The 27,785-nt window shown below is 42.5% G+C and overlaps 1 protein-coding gene across 2 annotated transcripts; it reads right to left on the minus strand.

Moving 5' to 3' along the window:
- Window positions 1-2,246: 2,246 nt before the first annotated feature.
- On the minus strand, window positions 2,247-27,739 carry LOC110508425 (elongation factor 2). 2 transcript variants are annotated; one of them, XR_005040248.1, is made up of 15 exons: window positions 27,474-27,739; window positions 19,000-19,214; window positions 16,808-16,989; window positions 14,775-14,986; window positions 14,370-14,548; window positions 11,815-11,920; window positions 11,397-11,649; window positions 11,068-11,263; window positions 10,832-10,955; window positions 10,384-10,626; window positions 6,430-6,783; window positions 6,021-6,203; window positions 5,744-5,876; window positions 2,546-2,811; window positions 2,247-2,509 (listed from the first exon to the last, which is right to left on the minus strand). XR_005040248.1 is itself a non-coding variant. In XM_021588943.2 (14 exons), exons 1-14 carry the CDS (start codon window positions 27,474-27,476, stop codon window positions 2,618-2,620), a joined length of 2,577 nt encoding a protein of 858 aa, XP_021444618.1. In that variant the 5' UTR covers window positions 27,477-27,739; the 3' UTR covers window positions 2,247-2,617. The 2 variants fall into 2 exon arrangements, 1 of the variants encoding a protein (XP_021444618.1); XM_021588943.2 differs by having other exon boundaries at window positions 2,247-2,811.
- Between the last annotated feature and the right edge of the window lie 46 nt (window positions 27,740-27,785).

Raw genomic sequence — 27,785 nt, forward strand, 5'->3', positions numbered from 1 at the left:
TGATTGTCCCTTATTATTCCTATGTTAATTCAGTTTGTATCAGGTGAAGACAAGGTTACAGGATGTTCAGCACTTGGTGCCTTGTAACTTGGTGCCTTGTAACAACTCTAGCCATTAAATTATTTACGTGTAAACCTAGGGCTAGATTTGATCAGAGCCACACTAGCCGACATCCGAGAGCATTGGAAAATGTATTTACTGACTACACTCATGTCGCAAAATAAATCTAGACATGTTATTCAATTATTGCACGCTAACGAGCGTCTGCGTTGCCAAGTGCTAAAATAGAAGTCTGTTCTATTTGTGAGCTGATTGCATCCTGCCTCACCCATCTCATTGGTTTATAGAAGCAGATACCCACATGGGTGACAAAGGCAAACAGAGGTCGGTGGTTGTAATACTTATTTAAGTTAGTTGCCAATCGCAATATAAAGTCCAAAGAAAAAGCCTGGAAGGAGGAGATGATTTGGTTGACTGTTTTATGTTTGGATGAATTGTCGAAGTAGAGGACCTTGTGCATTTGAGGTAAAATAAAACGTTTATATCCCAAGACAAATTAGCTAGCAACTGTAAAGCTAGCTAAATTGACAAATGTTTAATGCTTTTCGAACTGTCCCCAAATTAATATAACTGGTTCAGAGTTCGTTTTTAATATTGCAACTGTAACCGATGTGAAATGGCTAGCTAGTTAGCGGTGGTGCGCGCTAGTGGCGTTTCAATCGGTGACGCCACTTGCTCTGAGACCTTGAAGTAGTGGTTCCCCTTGCTCTGCAGGGCCGCGGCTTTTGTGGAGCGATGGGTAACGATGCTTCGAGGGTGACTGACGTGTGCAGAGCTTCCCTGGTTCGCGCCCAGGTCGGGACGATGGGACAGACGTAAAGTCTATACTGTTAGACAACCTGCGTGTCGTGATCACGTTGTGTGGGGGGGACAAAGGCAACGTGCGCACGCGCGCAGCCGGTTTGGGGCACGGTCTATTCAATAGAACTTGGTTCCATTTGTGATGCGATGTAAGTCCCGTCAACGTGGCAACGTGCGCAGCCGGTTTGGGGCACGGTCTATTCAATAGAACTTGGTTCCATTTGTGATGCGCTGTAAATCCCGCCTCTCCCGGCTTTTAAGAGCATACACCCACGAGTGTGATTGAAAGATGAATTGAGGTCCACACTCCAGTCGGTGGCGGTTGCCAACCGCCATGTGAAGACATTATTTGGAACTTAATCTTCCCTTTTATCTGTGGATTAATTGTCGGAGTAGAGAACGTTGTGCATTTCAAGTAAAATAATCCAATGTTTATCCCAGGACAGATTAGCTAGCAACAAATTAATATAGTTGGTTCAGAGTTCGTTGTGATATTTCAACCAGTTTGTCCTGGTGTGGATGGACAAAAATCAACATGCGTGCGATGGCGCGCCCAGGTCTAGTCAGCAAGTTACCTATAGCACATGCATCAGATGCAACGAACCACAACACACCAGACTGCATATCCTTTGCCGCCGCGTTACAAGTTCAAACACTCGAATGCGTGATGTTCTATTGTAACACCTCAGACTGAGGCTATAAATCTCCCCTTTCAAATTAACATTCTTTCTCTTGTCATTATTTATATCTAGATCCTACACTGCCATTTTGTACTTTAGCGCGATACAGCTCCATTCAAATCGGTTAGTGATATCTGGGATCCTTAGGGACGTCCATACCCTCAATGAAACCCTTTCACCGTTTTACATTTCATACGCGGTAGGGACGTCCCAAGGTAGCCCACATAGGCACGGACCCTATTTAAAACCTAGCACTGAAGATGTGCTTTATAACGCGATTGACAATGAAAGGCAAAGTTATTTTGGTCTCGGAGACGGCGTTCAGTTAATGCGGTTTATGGCGGCTCAATCTGAAATTACCTTATCGTGTTAGAGCTGCGCTAAAATGTTACTGATTGAATCCAGAAGCTTGAAGAGAAGAATATGGGTACATAAATAAAATAGAAATGGATGTAGCAACTGCGGTCTATCCCTTTTAGGTCCCGAAACAGTACCAACGCTGTCAACAAAATCCGTCTTGGGCTGCTTTCTTTATCATGTGTTCAAAATTATACAATTTATGCTAGCATTTAACTTTCTCTGGCTGTCCTGATCCACCATCTGATAATCACTGTTCTACAAGTCAAATCAACTCTGACCAGTAATATTTTTTTATAAAAATTTTAACCACCATTCAACAGCATATGAACAGAAGTCCACCCCAAGTACAATTTCTATTAATCTTTATTATGATTTACACATTTGTATCCTTGGTTTATTTTCACCAGGTTTCCATTTAGGCAAGCGCCACTGCGCACTGTACAGTTGCATCCCTCACTCGTACAGTGGAGGAATAGAAGGAATGGGGGAGGAATGGTCAGACATCTACAAAATTCCAAACCAACCCCTAGTCCATTAGGCACTGTAGATCTGAAAGGTTCAGATACCATAAGCAATATACTTACAGATCCACATTACCCTCTGATAGGCTAGGTGAAATCTTCCCCATATTGCTTATGCCTAGCCAACAACTTAAATTGTAGTGCCTAGAGGGAGTTGTTGTGTCTAGGGGTCCATTTGGGATTCAGACTTAGCATTTACAATTTGTCCAGGTAGTTGTCTAGGGCAGGGATGCCCTCTTTGAGTCCCTTGCGTTTTCTGGTCTCTGCCACCACAATGGCAGTCTTGGTGGTAGGGTCCTGGGGGTCCCCCTGGAGGATCTGCCAGTGGTCAAACACACACTGGGGGAAGGCCTGGCCACCCGTGTTGGAGCGCAGGTCAGCTGTGAAACCTGGGGGAAGAGAGGGGGGGGGGGAAGATGATATTATGTAGCAACGTGCGGTCCTGCTTACTGAATTCTGATGTGCACTTTGAACACGGTAGGATAACTACACATTTACTATTCCTCAGCCAACACGACAAGTAAACTAAAATCAGTAGCCTATGTCAATGTACTATAGTAGAAACATGTAGGCTTGTCAAGAAAGAAATAGCCTATTCCAAAACAGACTCTGGGACAGTTGTGGGACGATAGATCCCAAATTCATACAACTAGTAGGCCAAGGCTACACCCCCCCACCCTCTCACCCAGATCAGGAAGTTTAGCATAAAATGTTGATAAAAATAATTTATTCATATAAGCCCAACAATGCGCTCAAGTAAAGGAGGTTACACGAGGATGTTCGCTCCATAACACAATTAGCAGCAAAAACACTATTGTCAAGGGCACTGCCCATAAAGCGATTTCATGTGACTAATGAAAATATCAGTGTAGAAAGACAGGAGATCTCATACGCTACTTCGATAAATCAGAATTGGAAGATTCTCTATCATCTTTTAAAATCACTAGGCAGGTAGCCTAGTGGTTAGAGTGTTGGGCCAGAAACAAAAGGTTGCTAGATCAAATCCCCGAGCTGACAAGGTAAACATCTGTCGTTCTGCCCCTGAACAAGGCAGTTAACCCACTGTTCCTAGGCCGTCATTGTAAATAAGAATTTGTTCTTAACCGACTTGCCTTTTTCATTAAAGGCGGACATAGAATTGTGGATAAAACATTAACAGTATGTCACCATGATCAATGAGAACAGCCTCTGCAGCTGCCAACACCTCAAACATGTTGACACATTCACGCTGACGTCACCCCAGTATGCAGGTGCAAGATGGAAAAGCAAAGAAACCGTCTCCCCTCTGCATTCAAGCAGCTGATTCTGACCGAGCCAAATAAAATGACAAGTAATAAGTAGACTATTTATATATATTTTTTTTACAGTCTTTGGTTTATAGCTGCACATATGCGCCCATTCTCGGTGGTTGAGAATAGGTGTTATGTTGAGCTCGTAACCAAAATACAACTTGGAAAAATACACTTGAACAGCCGTCCAACTGGTAATTACTAGTGGGAAACTTGTCTATCATCCTGAGCACCCACTTCTCCCACATGGTGACCTCTGACGTCACCTACTAACTAAATGGCCTCCAACAGCATTTTCGGCAGTTAAAATGCAACAAAACATTATTTATAAAACACAATCTATTAATGTGGTTTTTGAACTGATTTGTTTACAAGCATGATATCTGTACTTTTAGTTTATGGTTGACAGTTTGTTGGCCAATCAGAGTTTTTCAACGAGTTCAAAATCACATGAATGCAGCCAAATGATATTTACCACTCAATAACTAGTAAATTTCTACCTCCCACATTTATTTTAAACCTTTATTTAACTAGGCAAGTCAGTTAAGAACAAATTCTTATTTTCAATGGCGGCCTAGGAACAGTGGGTTAACTGCCTTGTCCAGGGGCAGAACGACAGATTTTTTACCTTGTCAGCTCAGGGATTCGATCTTGCAACCGTTCAGTTACAAGTCCCACGCTCTAACCACTAGGCTACAAACATAGCATCAGAGTGGAAACTTGAGGCCCAACATAACAATCCTGCCCCTAGTAGGCACCTGACCTGAGCCATAAGGGAAACTAGGGATCTACCACTACTGACCTGAGCCATAAGGGAAACTAGGGATCTACCACTATCAGATTAGGGGTGACAATGTAGCCTATATTTTGTCCCCCCCCCACTTTGGTTCTGAAATCACTGTCACCCACTAATCAACTTGTAATTTTTGCAGATTTGAGCAAGTAATGCATCAATATTTGTTTACAAATGAGCGATGACATAGCCAATTAATATATAGCACAACTAGGCAACTAATATGCTGTGGGGTTGTTCATCATGCAAAATGACTTGTAGATCGTTGACTGGGTCTGCCGACCGATGCTTTGAGTCGGGGACCGACGCCTATCCGTGAGTCGTTGCATCCCTAGTACTTGCTTATGGTTATAACTAGGTATGACTGTGTACAAAATTAAAAATACCTTTAGATATATGAATAAGTTGCAGTCAAAACAGCGCATAAGTCTGTCAGTGGTATGAATACTTGGTGAAACTAGCTACCCTCTGAATGTAAAGAATATTGCTGTATTGGTGTGCATTCTCCCAAAACAATACTGAAAATGTTAAATAAAATACCAGAATTCATATCCAATATTCTTTGTGTAGCTTAGGATATTTTGGGTGCTATACCATTTGGTGTAAACTAACTAACGCATATCAATTTTAGGCATGCTGCTATAGCCGTACGGCTATCATTGCATTATTGCTGTTAGTGAAACAATTTGTTGTTTCTCAGGATCACTTTTTGATATGATTTTAACTTTTTGTAAATCAAATTAAGTACATTTCAAAATGTTGGTGTACTGTCCCTTTAAATGGCAGTGGTTTTTACCACATACATTCTGAAAACTAAATGATAGTATATTCAGATGTTAAATTAAGTTTAGTACTAATGTGGATTGTACTTTGGAAAAAAAGCTACACAAGTTTTACAGAACATACAAAAACAAGTGTCCTTTCTTCACTCTGATAACATTAATGACATGTTTAAGGATGTTTTGACAAGAAAGTTGTTGCTGTGATTCCAATAGTTTCTTGGGGTCAAAATTACCCCAGTTAGTAATTGTTGTATATAAAATAAGGTGGTAGCTTGAGTTAAAACAGTGAAATGCTCAGAAGGTTGTGTCAAGGCAATGGGTCATCTCTATACATCGCCCATCAAATAAGAATGAATGTCCTACACTGGGTTGGGGTCAGTTCCATTTCAATTCGTCAAGTACACTGAAATTGACATTTTCCCTGGTAAGCCATGAATAAAAGTTAACTCTCACTCACCGAATGACTCATTGACAGGAAGGTAGGCCTTGACGATGAACATGGGCGTGCCCATCACCTGGGACTCCTCGAACACGTGACCTCGCTTCCTGTTCAGCACGCCGTAGATCCCGCCCACTACCTGCTCTGGGCACTGCAGAGACAGGAAACGCATGACTCCGTCATGTCACACTTGATTCCAAATAGCCCCCAATAGCCTAGCATACAATTCAATGTAAGACAGTGGTCAAGTTCAAGTGTCAAAGTAGTCGCACACCACCCGCATGCACACACACACCTGGATCTCGACCAGGTAGACAGGCTCCATGAGTCTTGGCTGTGCAGTGAGCTGGCAAGCATACAGCACTCTGCGGGCGGTAGGGATGATCTGTCCGCCACCGCGGTGAATGGCATCTGTGTGCAGGGTCACGTCATGGATGTCAAAGCGGATCGCACGCATGTTCTCCTCGCACAGCACACCCTGTAGGAGGGAAGAAGGAGCACCACGTCACAACTCAGGATAGAGAAAAGACGAAGCAAACGTGTTACCTGTAGCATGGCCTAAACTGCAGATTCAAGTCTACTTACACACTGAAGTCATGAATGCAGATTTTAACTGCAATGCTTCAATAAGCGTTAGCAAGGAAAATTGACTGTGCCTTAGTTTGTTGTCAAGCTTAACTAACTAAACGTAAACCTAAACCCACCTCCTTGACGGCCCACTGGAAGCCGGCCACCACGCTGTCCTTGATCTCGTTCAGGTACTGGACTCCCTTGGTCACGTCCATCAGCAGGTTGGGCCCGGTGCCGTCGGGACCAAAGCACCAGATTTTACGGGCCTCCGACACATCCCACTCGTACTTGTCAGCCAAGAAGCGGGCACGGATCTTGAGCTCCTGCCGGGGGCTGACGTCGCCCTTCTCGATGTCCTCGGCCAGGCCGTCGGGGAATGGTTTGGCACGCATGTACAGACGGTTGTGCTTGTTGGGGGACTTGGACAGGCACATCACTTCAGACTCCTCAGACACAGTCTCCCTGTAGGACACCACCGGGTCTGATTTCTGTTAGGGGAAGAGAGAGAGAGAGAGTTGTCAGGTAAGGACTAGGGCTGGGAATTTTAAACAACTTCACTAATATCATGACTTTTTTTTTGGATACCTGGATAGTCGAAATACGTGATAAAAAAAAAAAAAAAATACAACTTGGGAACTGGCTTGCTGCGCGACTTGGGAGAAGTCCCGCTTTGCTTTCTTGCAGAAGTGCAAGGAATGGGCAATGGATGGTGTGTTTGATATGGGAGAGAGTAGCCATACAGATAGGTTATCATCCCATCTGGTAGTGCCTGTCTTGACTGCATCAAAATCAATTTAAAGAAGCTAGCCAGCTACTGTGCCTTCAGAAAGTATTCAGACCTCTTGACTTTTTCCAGTTACTTGACAGCCTTATACTAAAATGGACTTAATCTACACACAATACCCCATAATGACAATGATAACAGATTAGAGATGTGCAAAATACAAAAAACTAAAATATCACATTTACATAAGTACTCAGACCCTTTACAGTACTTTGTTGAAATACCTTTGGCAGCGATTACAGCATCGAGTCTTCTTGGGTATGAAGCTACAAGCTTGGTACTAGTGATGCAACGATATTACATTTTTGGCTGATACTTTCCTTGCAAAAAAAAAAAAAAAGCGATTCCAATATTTAAAATTTTAGCGGCCTTAAGCATTCTAGTACAATTAACACACACACAGTGGTCTAAAGCACTGCATCTTAGTGCAAGAGACGTCACTACAGTCCGATTCGAATCCAAGCTGTATCACATCCGGCCGTGATTGGGAGTCCCATAGGGCAGTGCACAATTGGCCCAGCGTGGTCCCGGGCCATCATTGTAAATAATAATTTGTACTTAACCGACTTGCCTAGTTAAATAAAAAAAATACACACATCAAAAAGTTATTTTGATGGCATGTCCCCATTACCAGTAAAACATAATCAAAAGCTATTTATTTCACTTACTTGCGGTTTCATCGTTCATTTGTTCAGTCGTTTCATTCTCAACCAGGATTTCTATGGAACGCCTTTTGGGTCTTTGCGTGTCAAAAAAAAGATACGCCTGAAACACTATTTGACCTATCAGGACTGCTCTTCACATAATTTAACGCGTTCATACACTTTTTTACGTAGTTATTACACAATCACTCGTATTTCATATGTCACAACGATTCATCGATACGTATGCTATGATGCTGGTAAAGTTGTCTCGCGCACCTAGTGCTGGTCATAAAAAAAGCTAGCTAGCTCATGGATGCAAACAATGTTCTTCCCCCAAAAAAAACATAGCAAAACGACGTAATCTAGATGTCATCATCTAAAATAACCCTAATTTATAAAACAGTCCTTATTTGATTAATGGTGGTCGGACCCAGCTATGTGATGCTAGCCACAATAAGGATTAGCCACAATAGTGGACTTTGCGGTTAGCCTTAAATAAAAGTATGGCATAATTCTACTATTTGTATTAATTCGCATCACTGTCAATGACATATTTTTATTTTGAAGGCAAACCGCAGATTCCACTATTGTGCTTATTCCTTATAGGGCTAGCTTCACAACACATAACCGAGCCTCACTAGCCAGATGAAGCTTGCTGGCTGCTTATAACGTTAGCTTAGGGCAACAGGGTTAAGTAGCTGGCTAGCTATTTATTTTCATGAACTGAAGTTCAATTTCAATAGGAGAACAAATGGCAACCTAGCTAATACTTACAAGGATTCTTAAATCATTGGTAAGAATAATGAAAATGACTGCAATTTCTACTGGTCATCGTTTTCAGGCTGGTTGTATTGGTGCAAGCTAGTTACCAAGCTAAAGCTAGCTACCCCAAGAAGTTGTGGTCGAACAAATTCTTTACAATACCGCGTTGGTAATAAACATATGTGGTTGGTGTTTGCAGACTTTTTGGGCAGCTTTGACAGTGCTACTATCTTTATTGACACGCAAAGACCCAAACGGGGTTCCATCGTATGCATGTCGTGAAGCTAACAGCAGTGCCGCTATTACTGTGTAGGGCAACGTCTGAAAAATGGTATGCAAAAAGGTACGAACGGTAGCTTTGACTTTTTATTTTACCCCTTTTTTCTCCCCAATTTTGTGGTATCCAATTGTTTAGTAGCTACCGGTCGCTGCCGGTTACAACAGAGCCTGGGCGCGAACCCAGAGTCTCTGGTGGCACAGCTGGCGCTGCAGTACACAGCGCCCTTAACCACCCTGGAGGCCTCGCTTTGACATTTTTTAATGTCGCTGTTAAACCAGACATCAGGCGCTGTTCAGCTTTACCTCAATCCAGATGTCTCCTAGTCCCTGAAAAACATCCCCTACGCTTCACCGTAGGGATGGTGCCAGTTTCTCTCCAGATGTGACACTTGGTATTCAGGTCAGAGAACCTTATTTCTCATGCTCAGAGTCCTTTAGGTGCCTTTCGGCAAACTCCAGGTGGGGTGTCATGTGCCTTTTACTGAAGAGTGGCTTCAATCTGGCCACTCTACCATAAAGACCTGATTGGTGGAGTGCTGCAGAGATGGTTTCCCCATCGCCAGAGGAGCTCCGTCATGACCAAGATCCTTCTCCCCTGATTGCTTAGTTTGGCCGGGCGGCCAGCTCTAGGAAGAGTCTTGGTGGTTCCAAACTTCTTCCATTTAAGAATGAAAGCCACTGTGTTCTTCCTTCAATGCTGCTGAAATGTTGTGGTACCCTTCCCCAGAACTGTGCAGACACAATCCTGTCTGAGCTCTACGGACAATTCCTTCGACTTCATTCCTTGGTCTCGTGGGACCTTATATAGACAGGTGTGCACCTTTCCAAATCATGTCCAATCAATTTAATTTACCACAGGTGGACTCACGATGATCAACTGTAACCAGATGCACCAGAGCTTAATTTCGAGTCTCATAGCAAAGGGTCTGAATACATATGTAAATAAGGTGTCTATTTGCAAAAAATGTAATATGTTTTTGCTTTGTCATTATGGGGTAGTGTGTGAAATCCGAGGCTACGGTATGGACGTCAAACTACATTCAAACGCTTATTTTATTGAATTAAGAATTTCAAATGTCGCGGTATATCCTTCTGTAGCAATGTCACATACTTTTATTTAGACAAAGCCTTTATTGTTAAAATAGGCCTATGATTCCCCCCCCCCAAAAAAAGAACTCTCGCAAGTATTCGAATACTAACGCCCATTTGGATATTTGAATTACTATGCCCATACCTAGTTAACTTCTTGGTGACGGGGGGCAGTATTGAGTAGCTTGGATGGATAAGGAGAAGTATCTCTAATTCCATGTATAACAGTTGTATTTTCATCAACATCTCTAATGAGTATTTCTGTAAATAGATGTGGCTCTCTGCACAATCACTGCATGTTTTAGAACTACTGAACTGTAAAATGACATTTTTTGGCTACCGTCCCACATATCCCAGAGAGGTTAAGACAGTGCATTCGTCAACAGACAACCACTCCCTATGGCAGATTATCTTTGTTAGGCAGTGGAAAACAAAATCCCCTTTTCTCTGTAGTGCACCATTTGTACTGTACTTGGAGAAAGCGCATTCAACCCCGTTTCATATGTAGTCTGTTCCTCCCCCTCCCTCACCTTCAGTGGAATGCCGGCGTGGTCCTCCTCCAGATCCTTGAGACAGATCTCCAGATGGAGCTCTCCGGCCCCGGCAATGATGTGCTCGCCAGACTCCTCGATGATACACTGCACCATGGGGTCAGACTTGGCCAGACGCTTCAGGCCCTCCACCAGCTTGGGCAGGTCAGCTGGGTTCTTGGCCTCCACAGCCACTCTCACCACGGGGCTAACGCTGAACTTCATCACACGCATGTTGTGGGCCTGTTGGACAAGCATACAAGATGGGAGAAATATTCATCTATTGTTCATCCAAAATGGCACCCTATTCCCTATATAGTGCACTACTTTTGACCAGAGCAAAAGTATAGGAGTGGAAAATAAATTGAATGGAAAATCCTTCTTTGTCATTAAAAGTCAATGTGGCCTTCAGTTTTCCTATAGTGTAATGTGATGATGTACAAGCTACCTGTTCAAAGGTGGTGATGGTCCCAGTCTTAATCAGATACTGGTCTACTCCAACCAGACCAACAATGTTTCCACATGGTACATCCTCAATGGGCTCTACGTAGCGCCCCATCATCAGAATGGTCCTACGGAGGGAGGACGAGAAGAGATTGAAGGGAGAGAATATACAATATTTAAAAGTTCACTTCACACACATATCTGGCACTCTAAACGGTACCGCACACACTCAACACACACCTCTGGATGGGTTTGATGTAGAGGTCTTCCTTCTTCCCGGGGGTGAAGTTTGGTCCCATGATGCGCACCTTCAGACCGGTGGACACACAGCCAGAGAAGACACGGCCGAAGGCGTAGAAGCGACCTTTATCTGTTGTGGGCACCATCTTAGAGATGTACATCATCAGAGGTGCCTTGGGGTCGCAGTTCTTGATACCTGAGAGAAGAGGAAAGGGGGAGGGGGGTTAAGTATGAGACTTTATATTAATTAGGACAGGCAGTGTACTTTTCTCTGCCCCCAGTCAGTTGTTTGGGGGTGCATGCGTCTCGGTGTGCGTGCCTGTCCTCACCCATGGCGGCCTCGTCGTCTCCTGGACCCTCATAAAGCAGCTCACAGCGGTACTTCTGGGCAGTGACGGGGGAGGGCAGGTGGATGGTGATCATCTGGAGCAGAGCCTCTCCGGCTGGGAGCCAGCGACGCATCACTGCCTTCAGTAGGGGCTTGCCCTCCTTCTCCTTGTCCTCAGTGTCCAGCTTGATGTCCAGCTTCTCTATCAGCTTGGCCGTCTCGTCCTTCTTGAAGTTCATGACGGCATCGAACACCTGGAGGGAGGGAGAACGGGTGAGGGTTTAGACAGTTGATTTTCATCCTTTCAAAAGAAAATATTGATACATTAATACTGGTCAATGCATTGCATTAATATTGGTCAATGCATTGCATAAATTAATCAAGGAAAACACTTTTAGGGTCATCATGGCCGGTCTCACCTTGAAGATTGGATCCAGCACGAGTTGAGAGAAGGTGCGGGGAAGCTTTTTACCATCGGGGCCAGTGGCAGTTTTACTGAACTTCCCAGTGGCTGGGTCAAAAAACCTGCCAGATGGATGGATAGATTTACAAATATTTTTAATTGACAGTTCAGTCAATTAGCAGACATGCTTATCCAGAGCAGCCCACATTTCAACAAAACGTGCATTCAGTGCATTCAACAAGTTGCAAGCTTGGTTCCAATTGAAGTCTCTCTATTCAGGAAGTTAAAATGGAAAACCAGTGCTATTAAGAGTCAAGGAAAAAAGACAAGTTCAACAGTTAACTACATTTCATGTCACTATGACAGCCAGGAACTCTCAAGCATTTACATTCCGTACGATACAATCAGCTTTGACAAGTCAACAGCCCAAGACAGGACATTTTTGCAACACGTCAGATTGTTTGCCAGCATAAGAGAAGAGTGCGCACCTGCGATTTAGGCTCCCAAATGGGTTTACTTTGTCTTCAACAGGTCTCCATACAGAGAGAATCCCTGTACATATAGGTGGCTGCCCGTGTCACGTAACATACCTGCAAACACTTTTCAATATTGCCTCACCTGTGTGCGTGTGATTGAGAAAGCGAGAGAGAACAGGCACACTTAATTTAATAAGTCCGAAATGCTGGGGTAGGCGGCATCGTCCCCTTTGGAACCATTTCATTGGTCCTAAGGTACAAGCTATACCTACCCAGCATGATAGGCGGTCTAAATCAAGTGCGCCAAGAGAGAGAGAGATGGAGAATGTGCATTCCAGATACAAATTCTCAGTGCAGCTCTGTAGAAATTATAGGATCAATCCACATTCGTGTGATTCCTGAGATGTTACATTTCAAGACATTGTATAGATCTTGCAACCTGCACAGGCCGCAGAGAATGTCTATCTGGAAAGCAATCGGAGTCAGTGTGTACCTGTCTACATTGTATCTCCCACCCTTCTTTCACCTCTGCATGTACCTCTTGGCCCACTATTCTGTCAGATGCATAGATCCTACTGTGAACAGATTCTTCCTCAAGTCCTCTATCTTATTACACTTGTGTGTTTGTCCATGTACACTGCCAGTCAAGTTGACACCTACTCGTTTCCTTATTTTTACATGTTAGAATAGTGAAGACATCAAAACTATGAAATAACACATGGAATCATGTAGTAACAAAAAAAAAAGTGTTAAATCAAAATATATTTTAGGTTCTTCAAAGTAGCCACCCTTGGCCTTGATGACAACTTTGTACACTCTTGGCATGCTCTCAACCAGCTTCATGAGGTAGTTACCTGGAATGCATTTCAGTTAACAGGTGTGGCTTGTAAAGTTCATTTGGGGAATTTATTTACTTCTTAAATTCATTTGAGCCAATCAGTTGTGTTGTGACAAAGTAGGGGTGATATACAGAAGACAGCCCTATTAAAGACCAAGTTCATATTATGGCAAGAACAGTGCAAATAAACAAAGAGAAACGACAGTCCATCATTACTTTAAGACATGGTCAGTCAATCCGAAAAATGAAGAACTTTGAAAGTGCAGTCGCAAAAACCAGCGCTATGATGAAACTGGCTCTCATGAGGATCGCCACAGGAAAGGAAGACCCAGAGTTACCTCTGATGCAGAGGATAATTTCATTAGTCACCAGCCTGAAATCAGGTCTTAATGGTCAAATTGCTGCAAAGAAACCACTACTAAAGGACTCCAATAAAATTACACTTGCTTGGGCCAAGAAACACGAGCAATGGACATTAGACCGGTGGAAATCTGTCCTTTGGTCTGATGAGTCCAAATTTGAGATTTCACGCATCCAACCGCCGGTCACTTTGTGAGACACAGAGTAGGTGAACGGATGATCTCCGCATGTGTGGTTCCCACTGTGAAGCATGGAAGAGGTGTGATGGTGCTTTGCTGGTGACACTGTCTGTGATTTGTTTAGAATGCAAGACACACTTAACCAGCATGGCTCCCACAGCATTCTGCAGCGATACGCCATCACAAATGGTTTGCGCTTAGTGGGACTATCATTTGTTTTTTAACAGGACAATGACCCAACACACCTCCAGGCTGTGTAAAGACTATTTGACCAAGAAGGAGAATGATGGACTGCTGCATCAGATGACCTGGCCTTCACAATCACCCAACCTCAACCCAATTGAAATGGTTTGGACCGCAGAGGGAAGGAAAAGCAGCCAACAAATGTGGGAACTCCTTCAAGACGGTTGAAAAATCATTCCAGGTGAAGCTGGTTGAGAGAATGCCAAGAGTATGCAAAGCCGTAATCAAGTCAAAGGGTGGCTACTTTGAAGGATCTAAAATATATTTTGATTTGTTTAACACTTTTTTGGTTACTACATGATTCCATGTGTGTTATTTCATAGAATGATAGTGAAGACATTAAAACTATGTAAAACCCTTTAATAAGCAGGTGTCCAAAGTTTACTCATACAATGTGTGCGATTACATACGCAAGTACATACAGTGTGGTGTGTATGCATGTACAGTCTGTGTAGTGATGTGTGTGTGTGTGTACCTCTCTCCCCATAGCTTCTTCATCATGTCCTCCACCTTCTTACATCTCTCTGCTGGTCCCAACTGGGTGTCTTTGCCAGCAGAAAACTTGGCCACGTACATCTCAGCAAACTGCTTGAGGGTGAAGGCCCAGCCGTGGAGGCCAGACCCAAACCCTACGGTACCGATCACAGGGTCAATCTGAGGGACGACAAGAGGACCATGTCGTTGTCTTAGGCCAAACATATTTCCCTTTGATCACGTCAGAGTTTGGAGACAAGTCCCATTTAAATCTGTCAGTTGAACTGGACATTAATTTTCTCTATAGCGGTGCAACTCCACTCCTAAATTGGCGGGAATTTACAAGGAATTCAATCCAACTGATCACTACTTAGACTTATTCTTGTCAGGTGTGTGTCCCTCTCACCATAATGGCACCCATTGGTCCTGCTTCATCCTCTCCATAGGTGGCAATGATGACGTTGACGTTCTCCACGATGCGCTGGAAGGTCTGGAACAGGTCCTCAGGCTCCAGCTGCAGCTCCAGCAGGGCCCGGTCCATCTTGTTCATCATCAGCACCGGCTTGATGCGCTCAGCAATGGCCTGCCTCAACACAGTCTCTGTCTGCACACACACACCTGAACAGGGGATGGAGAAGAGGGTGTTATATGAAAATCCAAAGACAGAAATTGAGAGGGCAAGAAAGACTGCCCTGAGAGAAAGGAGACCGGAACAATGAGAGAGAGGAAGCGAGAGAAAGGACATTGAGAAAGGCCTGAGCGAGAGAAAGAAGGACAATGGGCAAAAGGTCTGTCCTCCACCCTCTCCTCCTTGACCCGGAAACCAATAGATGTGGTTGAGGAGAAGTAAATTCGTTAGTAGGTGAACAGAAGGGTCCTCTCCCCTCCTCGATAGCTAACCTTGATGAAATGTGGCTATGTGTATCCTAGGGCCATATCAAATAAGTTTAATTTCCCCAAATCCTGTTCAGTTTTGTTTTAACGGGTTTCCGTCATACAGTTTTGCATTTTTATTACATTAAAACAACATTTATGTCCACAATGCTTAATAAACAACATCAGACCACTTTTGAGGCCCAGGAAAATATTTTTATGGATTTTGGGGTGTAGTTACACTAAGTCAACTGTGCACCAGCCTATTTTGGGGGGTGTTAGCGACAAAGTGGCTACAAAGTGGTAGAGCTACAAAGTGGTAGAGCTACAAAGTGGTAGACAAATGCACGCACACAGACAGGGGCATTCCTGTGCCGTTGCCTATTCAGAGAGTTGAAGGAAAATATGAATCACTGATGCATTTTGATAATCTTAGGGAAAATAATGTATATTCTAAAATTCAACAAAGTTGATTTCTTACTAAATAAGTTCAATAAAATGTTTGATATTGTCGAATTCCGTTTTAATGTCTGGATTCAGTGATTCCATCCGTGATCTATTTAATGCAGATTTTATAGGGCCATAATATCCTACCAGAGTCCTTCGCGGAAGCGTTTTGCAATCTGCCACACCCACTTTAAATCAGCTTTAGTTTTGTCGTGATGCACATGTTAAAAAACAACTCACTCATCTTTATCTCTTAAATTAATGTAGTTAGTTGTGCATCACTTAACACATTTATTTTGGGATCCATCCCTGTAAACGTAATTTGCCTGATGATGCGCGAGTGGGGAAGGAGTTTAATTCCATACAAGCGCATTTCTGGTCCACACCCTCAACTATTATTCAACTAGGCAAGTCAGTTAAGAACAAACTCTTATTTTCAATGACGGCCTAGGAACCTTGTCAGCTCGGGGGTTTGAACTTGCAACCTTCCGGTTACTAGTCCAACACTCTAACCACTAGGCTACCCTGCCGCCCGAATGACGGCCTACCATGGCCAAATCCTAAACCGGACGACGCTTGGCCAATTGTGCGCCACCCTATGGGACTCCCAATCACAGCCGGTTGGGATACAGCCTGGATTCGAACTAGGGTGTCTGTAGAGACGCCTCTAGCACTGAGATACAGTGCCTTAGACCACCCCTCTCGGGAGCCTTTGACTTTTTTTTCTCCAAAAGGAGGCGACGGAGCACGCAGGAGTTGAGCAAATCCAATATAGAAAAGGAAAATTAGTTAGTAGGTGAACGGAAGTGTCCTCGCCTCCTCCCGTTAAGGAAGCACAAGAATATCCTACCAGTTCTTCGCGGAAGTTGAAATCCGCAACACCCCCTTTGAATCAGATGTTTTTTCAGAGGAGAAAAGTATGCACATATTTAAAAAATGACATGCTACTTATCATTTTATCTATAAAATGTTGCACAACTAGCTAAAGGTCTTTTTTACTACTTTATACATTTCATTTGGAATTCCACCTCTGTAAACGTCCTTTGCAATTGAGAATCTCCCAGTGAGAAAGGAGAGAGCAAGAGAAACAAAGACAGTGAGTAAGAAAAGAGAGTCTACCTGAGACACAGTCGACCACCACCAGTGCGCCGTCTGTGACCCTGAGGGCGGCTGTGACTTCAGAGGAGAAGTCCACGTGGCCCGGGGAGTCGATCAGGTTGATGAGGAAACCAAGCCCATCCTTAGTCTGCTTGATGAAGGCCATGTCATTTTCCCCCAGCTCATAGTACATAGAGATGGCCCTGAGAAGAGTGAGGGAGAGGATAGGTGAATGGTAGATGTTGTTTCAACATTAAATTATGTATTTTTTATTATATAGTGTCTAAAACCAAGTGTCCCTGTCAGCCGTGGGATGCAGACTAACAGGGATAGTAGTCAAGTTAATGTGTGCAGGGAGAACGACAGAACAAGCTTGCTTTGTTGTTTGTCATCTGTGTAAAGCCAAAGACAAATCTCCAAAGCATGGTAAATAATTGTTTTTTACCTCTAATCTGGCATCTTCAGCTCAGGCATAAGTATAGGCAGTGTTGTTTTCAGCCATACATACATACAGTGCCTTCAGAAAGTAGTCATACCCTTTGACAGCCTGAATTCACACCCCTGAGTCAATACATGCTAGAAAATCACATTTGGCAGCATTTACAGCCGAGTCTTTCTGGGTAAGTCTAAGAGCTTTGCACACCTTGATTTTACAATATTTGCATTTTTTAAATTCATCAAGCTCTGTCAAGTTGGTTGTTGATCATTGCTAGACAGCATTTAAGTCTGGCCATAGATTTGAGCCGATTTTATTCAAAACTAGGAGACTCATTCAATGCAACACTATTGTAGATATTTGGCCTTGTGTTTTAGGGTGTCCAGCTGAAAGGTGAATTTTCTCCCAGTGTCTGAAAACCATGTTTTTCTCTAGGATTTTTCCTGTGCTCTATTCTGTTTCTTTTTATCCCAACAAGTGCTGAGGAGTATTTCAGTCTGTAATAAAGCCCTTTTGGGGGAAAAAATTACATTAATTCTGATTGGGTGGCCCCGACTGTCAAGTCATGTGAAATCCAGAGATTAGGGCCTAATGAATTTCTTTCAATAGACTGATGTCCTTATATGAACTGTAACTCAGTAAAATCTTTTAAAATGGTTGCGTTTATATTTTTTGTTCAGTATACAATGGTTATATCCTATGGATCAACAACAATCACAGCCATTAAACTCTGTTTTAAAAGTCACCATTGGCATCATGGTGAAATCCCTGAGCTGTTTACTTCCTCGCCAGCAACGGAGTTAGGAAGGCCGCCTGTATCTTTGTAGTGACTGGGTGTATTGATTCACCATCCAAAGTGTAAGTAATAACTTCACCATGCTCAAAGGGATATTCTGTCTTTTATTTGACCCATCTACCAATAGGTGCCGTTTTTTTGCTAGGCATTGGAAAACCTCCCTGTTTGTGGTTGAATCCGACTGAGGGATGTTACAGATATCTCTGTACCCCACACACAGAATTGAGGTAGTCATTAAAAATAAAAAAGTTAAAACACTAGTGCAGAGTCCATGCAACTTACTAAGCAAAGTTTTACTCTTGAACTCATTTAGGCTTACCATAAAGGGTTGAATACTTGATTCAAGACATTTCAGCTTTTCATTTGTAAAAAATTCTAAAAACATAATTCCATTGTGGGGTGTTGTGTGTAGGCCAGTGACCATCTCAATTTAATCCGTTTTAAATTCAGGTGTAACAAAATGTGTCAAGTCACGGGGTTTGAATACTTTCTGAAGGCACTGTATGCTAGCTAAGCCCATATGAAAGTGTGCATTTTACAACACACTGTCCTCCGTACAACACTGTTCATATGATAGAAATATACAACCGTGGGAAAAGACAGTTATCAGAAACTGACCTGTGGTCTATAGAAGATCACGAGGGTGGTGAAGATACAGACCTCGCTCTTCAAGTTTGAGAAACTACTTTAAAATAATTTACATGTATTCAGATGAAGGCCAAGTCATAATGTCAATGATTTTAACAAAAACATTTTTTTAAACTCAAGCAACATACAACCTACCAATTCCTATTCTGTAGATGTAAGATCCAAACACACGCACTCCTGGGTTCTATTCACTATGAATGAAACCGAGGCAAACGGGCCAAAACTGGGACGGACGACATGAACTTGTCCCATTAAGAAACCCTTGTTTTCGATTTTAGTTGCAAAACGTTTTGCAACAGTGTGCACTAATGAATATGACCCTGTACTACTTACGTGGACTTGATGGTAATACACCGCTCCTGCTCGTCTTTGCGTGTGTCTGTGAAGCGAGTCTCTCCGGCGCGAGACCCTGCAATGATCCCGGCTTTAGACACCAGGGAGTCCGTCAGCGTGGACTTGCCGTGGTCCACGTGAGCGATCACAGACATGTTACGGATGTTGGACTTCTTGTCCATGATCGCACGGATCTGGTCCACTGTAAAGTTCACCTGGAGAGCACAGATCAATCAAGACATTATTGTAAAAAAAAATAATAATATGCTCTCGTCTTGATGACTAGCCCGGCTAAATAAAAGGGTTAATTCAGTCATTTGGGGGCGAACCCTAACTCACGCATGTCAAATGCTCACTTACGTCTCCCAATGACATGCATGACTATGGGACTCTTTACACTACTTTGAAGACACAAACTAGGTCCAAGTGAGATAATTGCATAGTGTAAAGAGACAGATCTAGATTAAAATCTCTTTAAGGGATACCTCCGGAGGTAATGTGGGAGACCTCTTCACCACATACCCTCCTCTGAGGAGTAGTTTAAAGATAATGGCTCTCCCACATCAAATCTCCCTGGAAGAATTACCTTAATACCAGTAGACAGCATTTTTGCTGTTAACAAAAATGCGAATCATTGCGCAACACTATGTACAATATGGTTTTGATGAAAAGCTCCTGTATAGCTCTAATAACCAAAATAAGGATGGCTATCTATTTATTATGGTACACTGCACTCACGTGAAGCAAGACTGTAGCTTAGGCCACACCATACCCAAGGCTAGTGTAAAAAGTAGCAAATCTGTTAGAAAAAGATCTGACATACTAAAGGGGCGGCAGGGTAGCCTAGTGGTTAGGGCGTTGGACTAGTAACCGGAAGGTTACAAGTTCAAATCCCCGAGAATTTGTTCTTAACTAACTTACCTAGTTAAATAAAGGTAAAATTAAAAATTTAAAAAGTAAATCCACCCCAAGTGAAAATTTGAGTGGCCATTAAGCTTCACTTCTTTATTTGTACTGTGCATATGCGTTTGACATTTAACAGCAGTAACCCTGGTCTTAACAACCCCCCCCCCCCCAAAAAAAACAACAATGAGATCAAAATTATCTTTGATGGACTGTCAGCATACATTTTCATTTGATAACCACACCCAGCTAGAGGAAAAAAAGGGGATACAACACGTTGACTGATGATCTAGCTCTTTTAGAAGGCACATCAGAGTGGGATGCTGACATTTGCCTTAGCTTAGGCAGACATCTGGTCATATGGGGTGAGGTGGTATGTCATATCTTGGTGGGTGGGTGGCATGACACAGTAGAATAGAACGGTCTGGCTCACAGACTAGAATTTAACCCATGACTCTATTTTAGGGACAGACCACCAACATATGCTGTTTTACTTGTCGACACTGTAATTATCGATTATCCTTTGAACTGAACGGGTCAGCGCTAGTTCATATACCGTCCTAGAGCTTTGAAATATGATGTGTTATAAGTCATCTGGACAATATAATGAGTAAAAATGAATCCAAGGCTGAAAAACTGCCAAAGGAAGTTCATTAAAGAGCATGGTCATTACACAGGTGCTGGGGAAAATAAAATACCCTTTTCAATTTTCACCTAAATGACATACCTAAATCTAACTGCCTGTAACTCAGGCCCTGAAGCAAGGATATGCATATTCTTGGTACCATTTGAAAAGAAACACTTTGAAGTTTGTGGAAATGTGAATTGCATGTAGGAGAACAACAATAGATCTGGTAGAAGAAAATACAAAGAAAACTTTTTTCTACCACCATCTTTGAAATGCAAGAGAATTGTCCCAGTTCTAGCCATCTCTGGTTGTAATTCCGATAGTGTCCACAAGATGGCAGCAGTGTATGTGTGAAGTTTCAGATGGATATCTTGAAAAGTCCCCAAGTACATTTGGGCATGAAGGGGACATTTGCATTCATATTCCATTTTTCTGTAAGAATATCATCAAATCTGTATACTTGGACTTTGGTTTAGCTTTCCAAGTATTAGTATCCATGTTATAGGATCAACATTTACAAAACAACCAGTTTTCATAACTGAATATTCTTCTATGTTGTGTCCAAAAGGAAAAGGCATGCTGTCGCAAAAGGTTAGCGCCTACATTTTTCAACCGAGACAGGGTTTCTGGATACCCACATAAAACCCAGCTCATTAGCTATCTAGCTAGCTTTGTTTGACCCCGATTGGTGCTTATTTGACAAAGATACAGTCCTTCAAGTGATGGCCGCCCGTGTCATTGGCTAAAGGATATACTACACCACTTATGAAATAGTGAAGTCTTACCTTCTAGGATAGAGACGAATGTGATTTGACTCGTTGAAACAACGTTTAGGGTGAGATTTTCACAGATACCTTTCTTGCAAATTGAACGAGTGGAAATACAAAATTCAATCATACGTGCTATATTTAGGATATATTTAGGATATGAAAAAGGATTTTATCTAACAAAACGACACTTCACGTTATCTCTGGAACTCTTTGGATGATAAATCAGAGCAAGATTTCAGAATGTAAGTACACAGGTGAAGTTATCAAACCTATCGCATTGAAAAAAAGTGTTAGGAGCTCCTCAAACAATTGCATGGAATTTTTGCCATAATAGCTACTGTAAATTGTACAGTTATATTAACAATAATTGAAGCTTTCAGCCAATAACACACATCTATACCAACATTTGTGGTTTCTCTCAAATCTGCATAACGTGGTGCATGATGTATAACTGTCCCGTTAACGGGACGCCTATCCCTATTAACTAGCATAATATTATTACTAAACCCTAGAATTATGGTTATGGCTAGGGTTAAGTTCTTCCGGCAAACAGTATGGTTTATAGCTCTTAGTCCCCTGTGGTCATTTGCGGGTAGTACATTACTAATTCGCAACACTCACTGGGCTCAAATTCAGAGGCAGAAAGTGCATCAGAACTACAAATCAATGAGCTAGGCTCATCCATTTGGTTTGCAACTCAGTGAACATGTGCAGCATACGCTCAAGTCGTTGCCTATGAACATAGATTGACACATATCAAATTAGAGCAGCCATTTAGAAACAAATCTAAAAATAAAAAATAAATGGATTATTTCATAAAACAAATCTGGCAGTTTAAAAATCGGCCACAACTTGAAAAAGACAGGGACACCCGTTTTGAGGTGTTACACCTTTTTCTGAAAAAAATATGGTTAATCATGACCAGAAAATGTTTCACTTTTGCTGGATAGGCACCAGCCATCTCTAGCACCATGGGTCACCACAATGTGATATCACTCCCCAAGTAGCCGTAAACATGTTAATATTGAAGTAGAACTGACAGTGTTTTAGCAACATTTTAATTAAAATCTGTTCATATACACCCACAGGAACGTGAGCACCCAAAGAACACAGTGGCCTCCATCATTATTAAATGCAAGAAGTTTGGAACCACCAAGACTCTTCGTAGAGCTGGCCGCCCAGCCAAACAGAGCAATCGGGAGAGAAGGGCTTTGGTCAGGGGAGTGACCAAGAACCTGATGGTCACTGACAGCTCCAGAGTTCCTCTGTGGAGATGGGAGAAACTTCCAGAAGGACAACCATCTCTGCAGCACTCCACGTTGGTAGAGACGGAATCCACTCAGAATCGGAATCCACTCAGTAAAAACCACATGACAGCCCACTTGGAGTTTACCAAAAGTTCCTAAAGACTCCCAGACCATGAGAAAGAAGATTCTCTGGTCTGATGAAACCAAGATTAAACTCTTTGGCCTGAATGCCAAGCATCATGTCTGGAGGAAACCTGGCACCATCCCTATGGTGAAGCATGGTGGTGGCAGCATCATGCTGTGGAGATATTTTTCAGGGACTGGGATCAAGTGAAAGATGAACGCATCAAAGTACAAAGAGATCCTTGATGAAAATCTGCTCCAGAGCGCTCAGGACCTCAGACTGGGGCGAAGGTTCACTATCCAACAGGACAACGACCCGAAGCACACAGCCAAGAGAACACAGGAGTGGCTTTGGGACAAGTCTCTGAATGTCCTTGAGTGGCCCAGCCAGATCCCAGACTTGTACCTGATCGAACATCTCTGGAGAGACCTGAGAAAAGCTGTGCAGTGACACTCCACATCCAACCTGACAAAGCTTGAGAGGATTTGCAGAGAAGAACTCGTGTGCCAACGCTTGTTGCATCATACACAAGAAGACTCAAGGCTGTAATCGCTGCCAAAGGTGCTTCAACATAGTACTGAGTAAAAGGTCTGAATACTTAGGTAAATGTGATTTATTTTATTTTATACATTTGCAAACATTTTTTAAATGGGGTTTACGTTGTCTTTATGGGGTATTGTGTGAAGATTGAAGGGGGAGGGGGTCAATTTAATACATTTTAGAATAAGGCTGTAATGTAACAATGTGGAAAAAGTAAAGGGGTCAGAATACTTTCCAAATGCACTGTAGATATGATCCTTCACATTTTCACAAATTCATAGAATTTGGGGGAATTACATATAGTAAAGGCATCTGTAAAAATTCTATAGCAATATAGCGCAGGAAAGCAGCCGTGCTTTTGGACAAATAGACACGACAGTAAATAAATAAAAACATATTGTCCAGGACCGGAGTCTACGCAGACGTGCTACAGCCAATCAGAGCTACAGTACGCCTATATGTAAATAATCAATTTACCACACAGGCCTGCCATCATTCACTTTGAACTGAGCATTTACAGGCAGTAGCCACAGCTCAAATTAAGATCGTTAGAACACATTCGCCAACAGCCACCTGAATGGATTTGTGCAAATATGTAAATACCAAGGGAGTCCTCTTACATTTGGGAACGTCACAGTCCTATTGATCAAATTAACATGAACAAAAAGGTAGGCTCGCTCTCCCTCACTTTCTTATGCACATCAACAAATGCTAGCCAGAGGAGCTAAAAATCTTACGAGGGAACATTAGATGAACCTTCTCAAACTTTCAGCTAGTTGCTGTCAAAATTGCACTGATAAACAGTGGGAAGTAGTAGCCTGCTCATCCTTCTGCAGCTTGCCCCAACCCACATTTTTAACAACTGAATGGGAACATTCGCACGGGCCATATTGGAAAAACAAACAAGTGAATTCACTGGCCATTTTTTTATTTGAAAAAAATTATAGCCCTTTATAATGTCCACTTATGTACATAAAATGCTATATTTAGCATCCTAACAAAAAACAAAGAAATATTTGTCCAGCCCATGGTGCTATGCTTGCAGATGTGCATAATATGATGTGACCCTAATCAAAAAGTATTTAACGCCAAAAAAAAACAAAGCTATAGGTTGTAACATTTAACCCTCCTGTTGTGTTCGTTTCATGTTAATTAATTCTGTGTTCCCGGTCCAAAATGACCACCCCATTATAGCTGATTATAAATCCATAATATATCTAATATCTAATGTTAGATATTTTTATCAACTTAAGTTCTTGTGAACTTAACAATTTGGAACTTCTATTTGCTATGTATGGCCCGTAGGCTTCATGCAACTTGTTTTTGAGTTTAAAAAAAGGAAAAAAGCATAATGTATGGATTATTTTGACTTTAAAAAAAATACTCAGATGAAACATATTGTGCTATTTATCAGACTACTTTGTGTCAAAGTTTAACAGGGACTCTCTCCTCACCAGTGTCATGATCAAAGATATGATCAAGAGACTCACATACTTTATCGTTTGGTCATTGTGCTGCCACAGAATGCATTGTGAGCAAGGCCTCAAAAAAGCTCTATATACCAGAGGTGCCAGAAAAATTCTATATATTATTGAACCAATGTTGCAATTGGTTTGTGAGACTGTCAATAGGTGTGGTTCCCCTGGGGAAAAGGTTCCCGTGGGGGACGCCATGGAAGCTAAGAAGGGGACTGAGGGTGTGTGCTCAAACACACATGCATGTGGGGGTCTGGGAGAGGAAGTGTGTCCATCTGAGGAATGGGCATGTGCCTGAATTAAATTTTACACACTAATTGTAATCTCACCCAATAATTTCGAATGACCGGTCATTTTTGACCGGGAACGCCACAGATGCCCTGTGTTGACAAAGTCATGGAACCTTATAATAATCAGATTAAATGAATGACATTTTTCAGAGAATCGGTCCAATTTGACTGGAACACAGGAGGGTTAAACATGTTCTTCATTGTTTATGCACTGCATGGATCGCTGTCTGGTTGAATGCAGCATTGCTGTATGGTGCACTCAAAATGTATTGTAGTCGAGTAGCCAACCTAGGCTACTGCTCAAATGTTGTAATAATAGGCTTGCTTGTTTCTAATTCAGGCTGTAAGTAGTAGATGACAACTAATTTACACTCGCTTGTGTGTCCTAGTCAGCCCACAGGCCTTGTGCATGCTGAATGGGTGAAGGCAGCAAACAATGTACAGGCCAGCTGTGATTTACAACCTGACAGCAATATTTTTTTGGAATACCAAGAAATGTATTGAACTGCATCCATCTTTTCTGCCAACAATACCTTACTGTATGTCATGGGATTTTTAGTCAAATAGAACCAACCTATTTTAAAAGCTCTTATAAAGTTGGTTTTGAAGCATAAACCAGGAATTTGATATTTCTGACTGATATGATTATTTTCATATCTGCAAAGTAGTTTAAACATTCAGTTCTACTTTAACTTACCTGAGGTAAGCTTTGGCATGGGTCCCCAGATCCTCAAAAAGTTATACAGTTGCACCATCCTGACAGGTTGCATCAGCGCCTGGAATGGCAACTGTTCGGCATCAGACCGTAAGGCGCTACAGTACATCACTGGGGCCAGGTTTCCTGCCATCCAGGACCTATATACACACTAGGCTGTGTCATAGGAAGGCCCAAAAATGGTCAAAGACTCCAGGCACCCAAGTCATAGACATTCTCTCTGCTACCGCATGGCAAGCGGTACCGGAGCGCCAAGTCTAGGGCCAAAAGGCTCCTTTAACTTCTTCTACCCCCAAGCCATAAGACTACTGAAAAAGTAATTAAAAAATGGCCACCCAGACTATTTACATTGTTCTTACGCTGCTGCTACTCGCAGCTTATTATCTATGCAGTCACTTTACATGTACAAATCACCTAGACTAACCTGTACCCCCTCACATCGACCCCCGTATATAGCCTTGTTATTGTATTACTTTTTAACTTTCCTTTATTTAGTAAATATTTCCTTAACTATTTATTTCAACTGCATTGTTGGTTATGGGCATTTCAGAGTAAGGTCTACATTGGTTGTATTCAGCACATGTGAATAATAACATTAGATTTGAAGCCTACAAGGCAGTGGAGGTTGCTGAGGGGAGGACGGCTCATAAAATGGCTGGAGAGGAGCGAATGGAATCAAACACATGGAACCCATTTCTTTAATGTATTTGACACGTTCCACATATTGCGCTCCAGCCATTACCACGAGCCCGTCCTCTCCAATTAAAGGTGCCACCAACCTCCTGTGTTACAAGGTTTACGCGGGTAGATCTCATTGCTAACAATAGCGAAGCTGCAATGTGACGCAGAACAATGGGATGGGAACAGAACGTTCGGGAGGCAAGTTGGTGCCACGGTGTTATTAATACGAGATGGGAGGGTGAAAAATTCACTCAAATTAGGTCTGTTTTTTCGCGATTACTTCAAAACTACGGCAAGCAGCTGGGGCATACGGTATTATTAAACTGGGCTCCATGACGGATGCAATAAACTCATTTTAAATCAGAGAATGTAAACATTTAATGTGTCCAGCCTACTATAATAGAAAACGGTGACGCACTAAAGGGAATTGCCCATTGTGCACAACTGCATCACGCTGCACTTGCAGGCCTACATTTTTGCGATTCCAGCACATACCCGTAACTAGCCAATTTCTCTCAAACAAAGTAATGCCCCCCCCCCCTTGACCAAATAAGACGTTTTACTGCAGGTGGCCAATTTAGAGAACTTGAACATTATGTGCTAGCTAATGTACGTCATTCATTTACAATTAGACACGGGGCACAGTTACCAACTGTTTTGAATACCGATACAATGACACTTGTGAACAGTTAAAGTTACTGTGGTCAAAAACACTGTAAAGTCCTGTCCTCCCAAAAGCAAAGCGGGTGACAGTTACAGACAAGACAGACAACCCCTAAAGATGGCTAACTAGACAATAAAAACCAAAATGACAGCTGCGTAGATTCAGACATTCCTCAAACGAAATTATTCAGAGAAATTGGAAGCTTTCAAATCAGTAACTCAAATTGAGGTTTATTTAGCGTTGTCCGCCGCGGTTTTCTAAACATCGTCATGCAGTTCGAACAGATGGAGCATCCATCTTCGGTTCGGAGACTGCTTCACCCGGCCCGGTTAATTTCACCGGTCACGGACGAAGGACATGAGCCAACTCTTTACCCACTGACAACACAGAATTTCCGGTTCACCTAATTATGGTAAAACACTTCAAACTCGACTTACCATTTTGCCTGATGTTCGTAGATGAACTTGTTGGTCAAATGAACACTGCGAATACACCGCCTTCCTCGTCCAAGGCAAGGCAGGAAAGAGAACGCTTATGACAGTCTACGCTGCATTGTATCACGTTTATTTGATAAACTCGGTGTAGTAGCCCTTCGCCACCGAACGGGGCGGGCTTAGTTATGGGCGAGTTCTGCCCGGGTCGACCCCATCCCCCAAACGTTTTCATTTGCGGAGGCTTTCCAGACAGACAAGCTATGGGCAAGAGCCGCGCTCATATAGTTCAGTGGGTTCGCCTGGGCAGGTTCAGTA

Source organism: Oncorhynchus mykiss, chromosome 28 (assembly GCF_013265735.2).
Source record: "Oncorhynchus mykiss isolate Arlee chromosome 28, USDA_OmykA_1.1, whole genome shotgun sequence".
NCBI classification, from domain to species: Eukaryota; Metazoa; Chordata; class Actinopteri; order Salmoniformes; family Salmonidae; genus Oncorhynchus; species Oncorhynchus mykiss.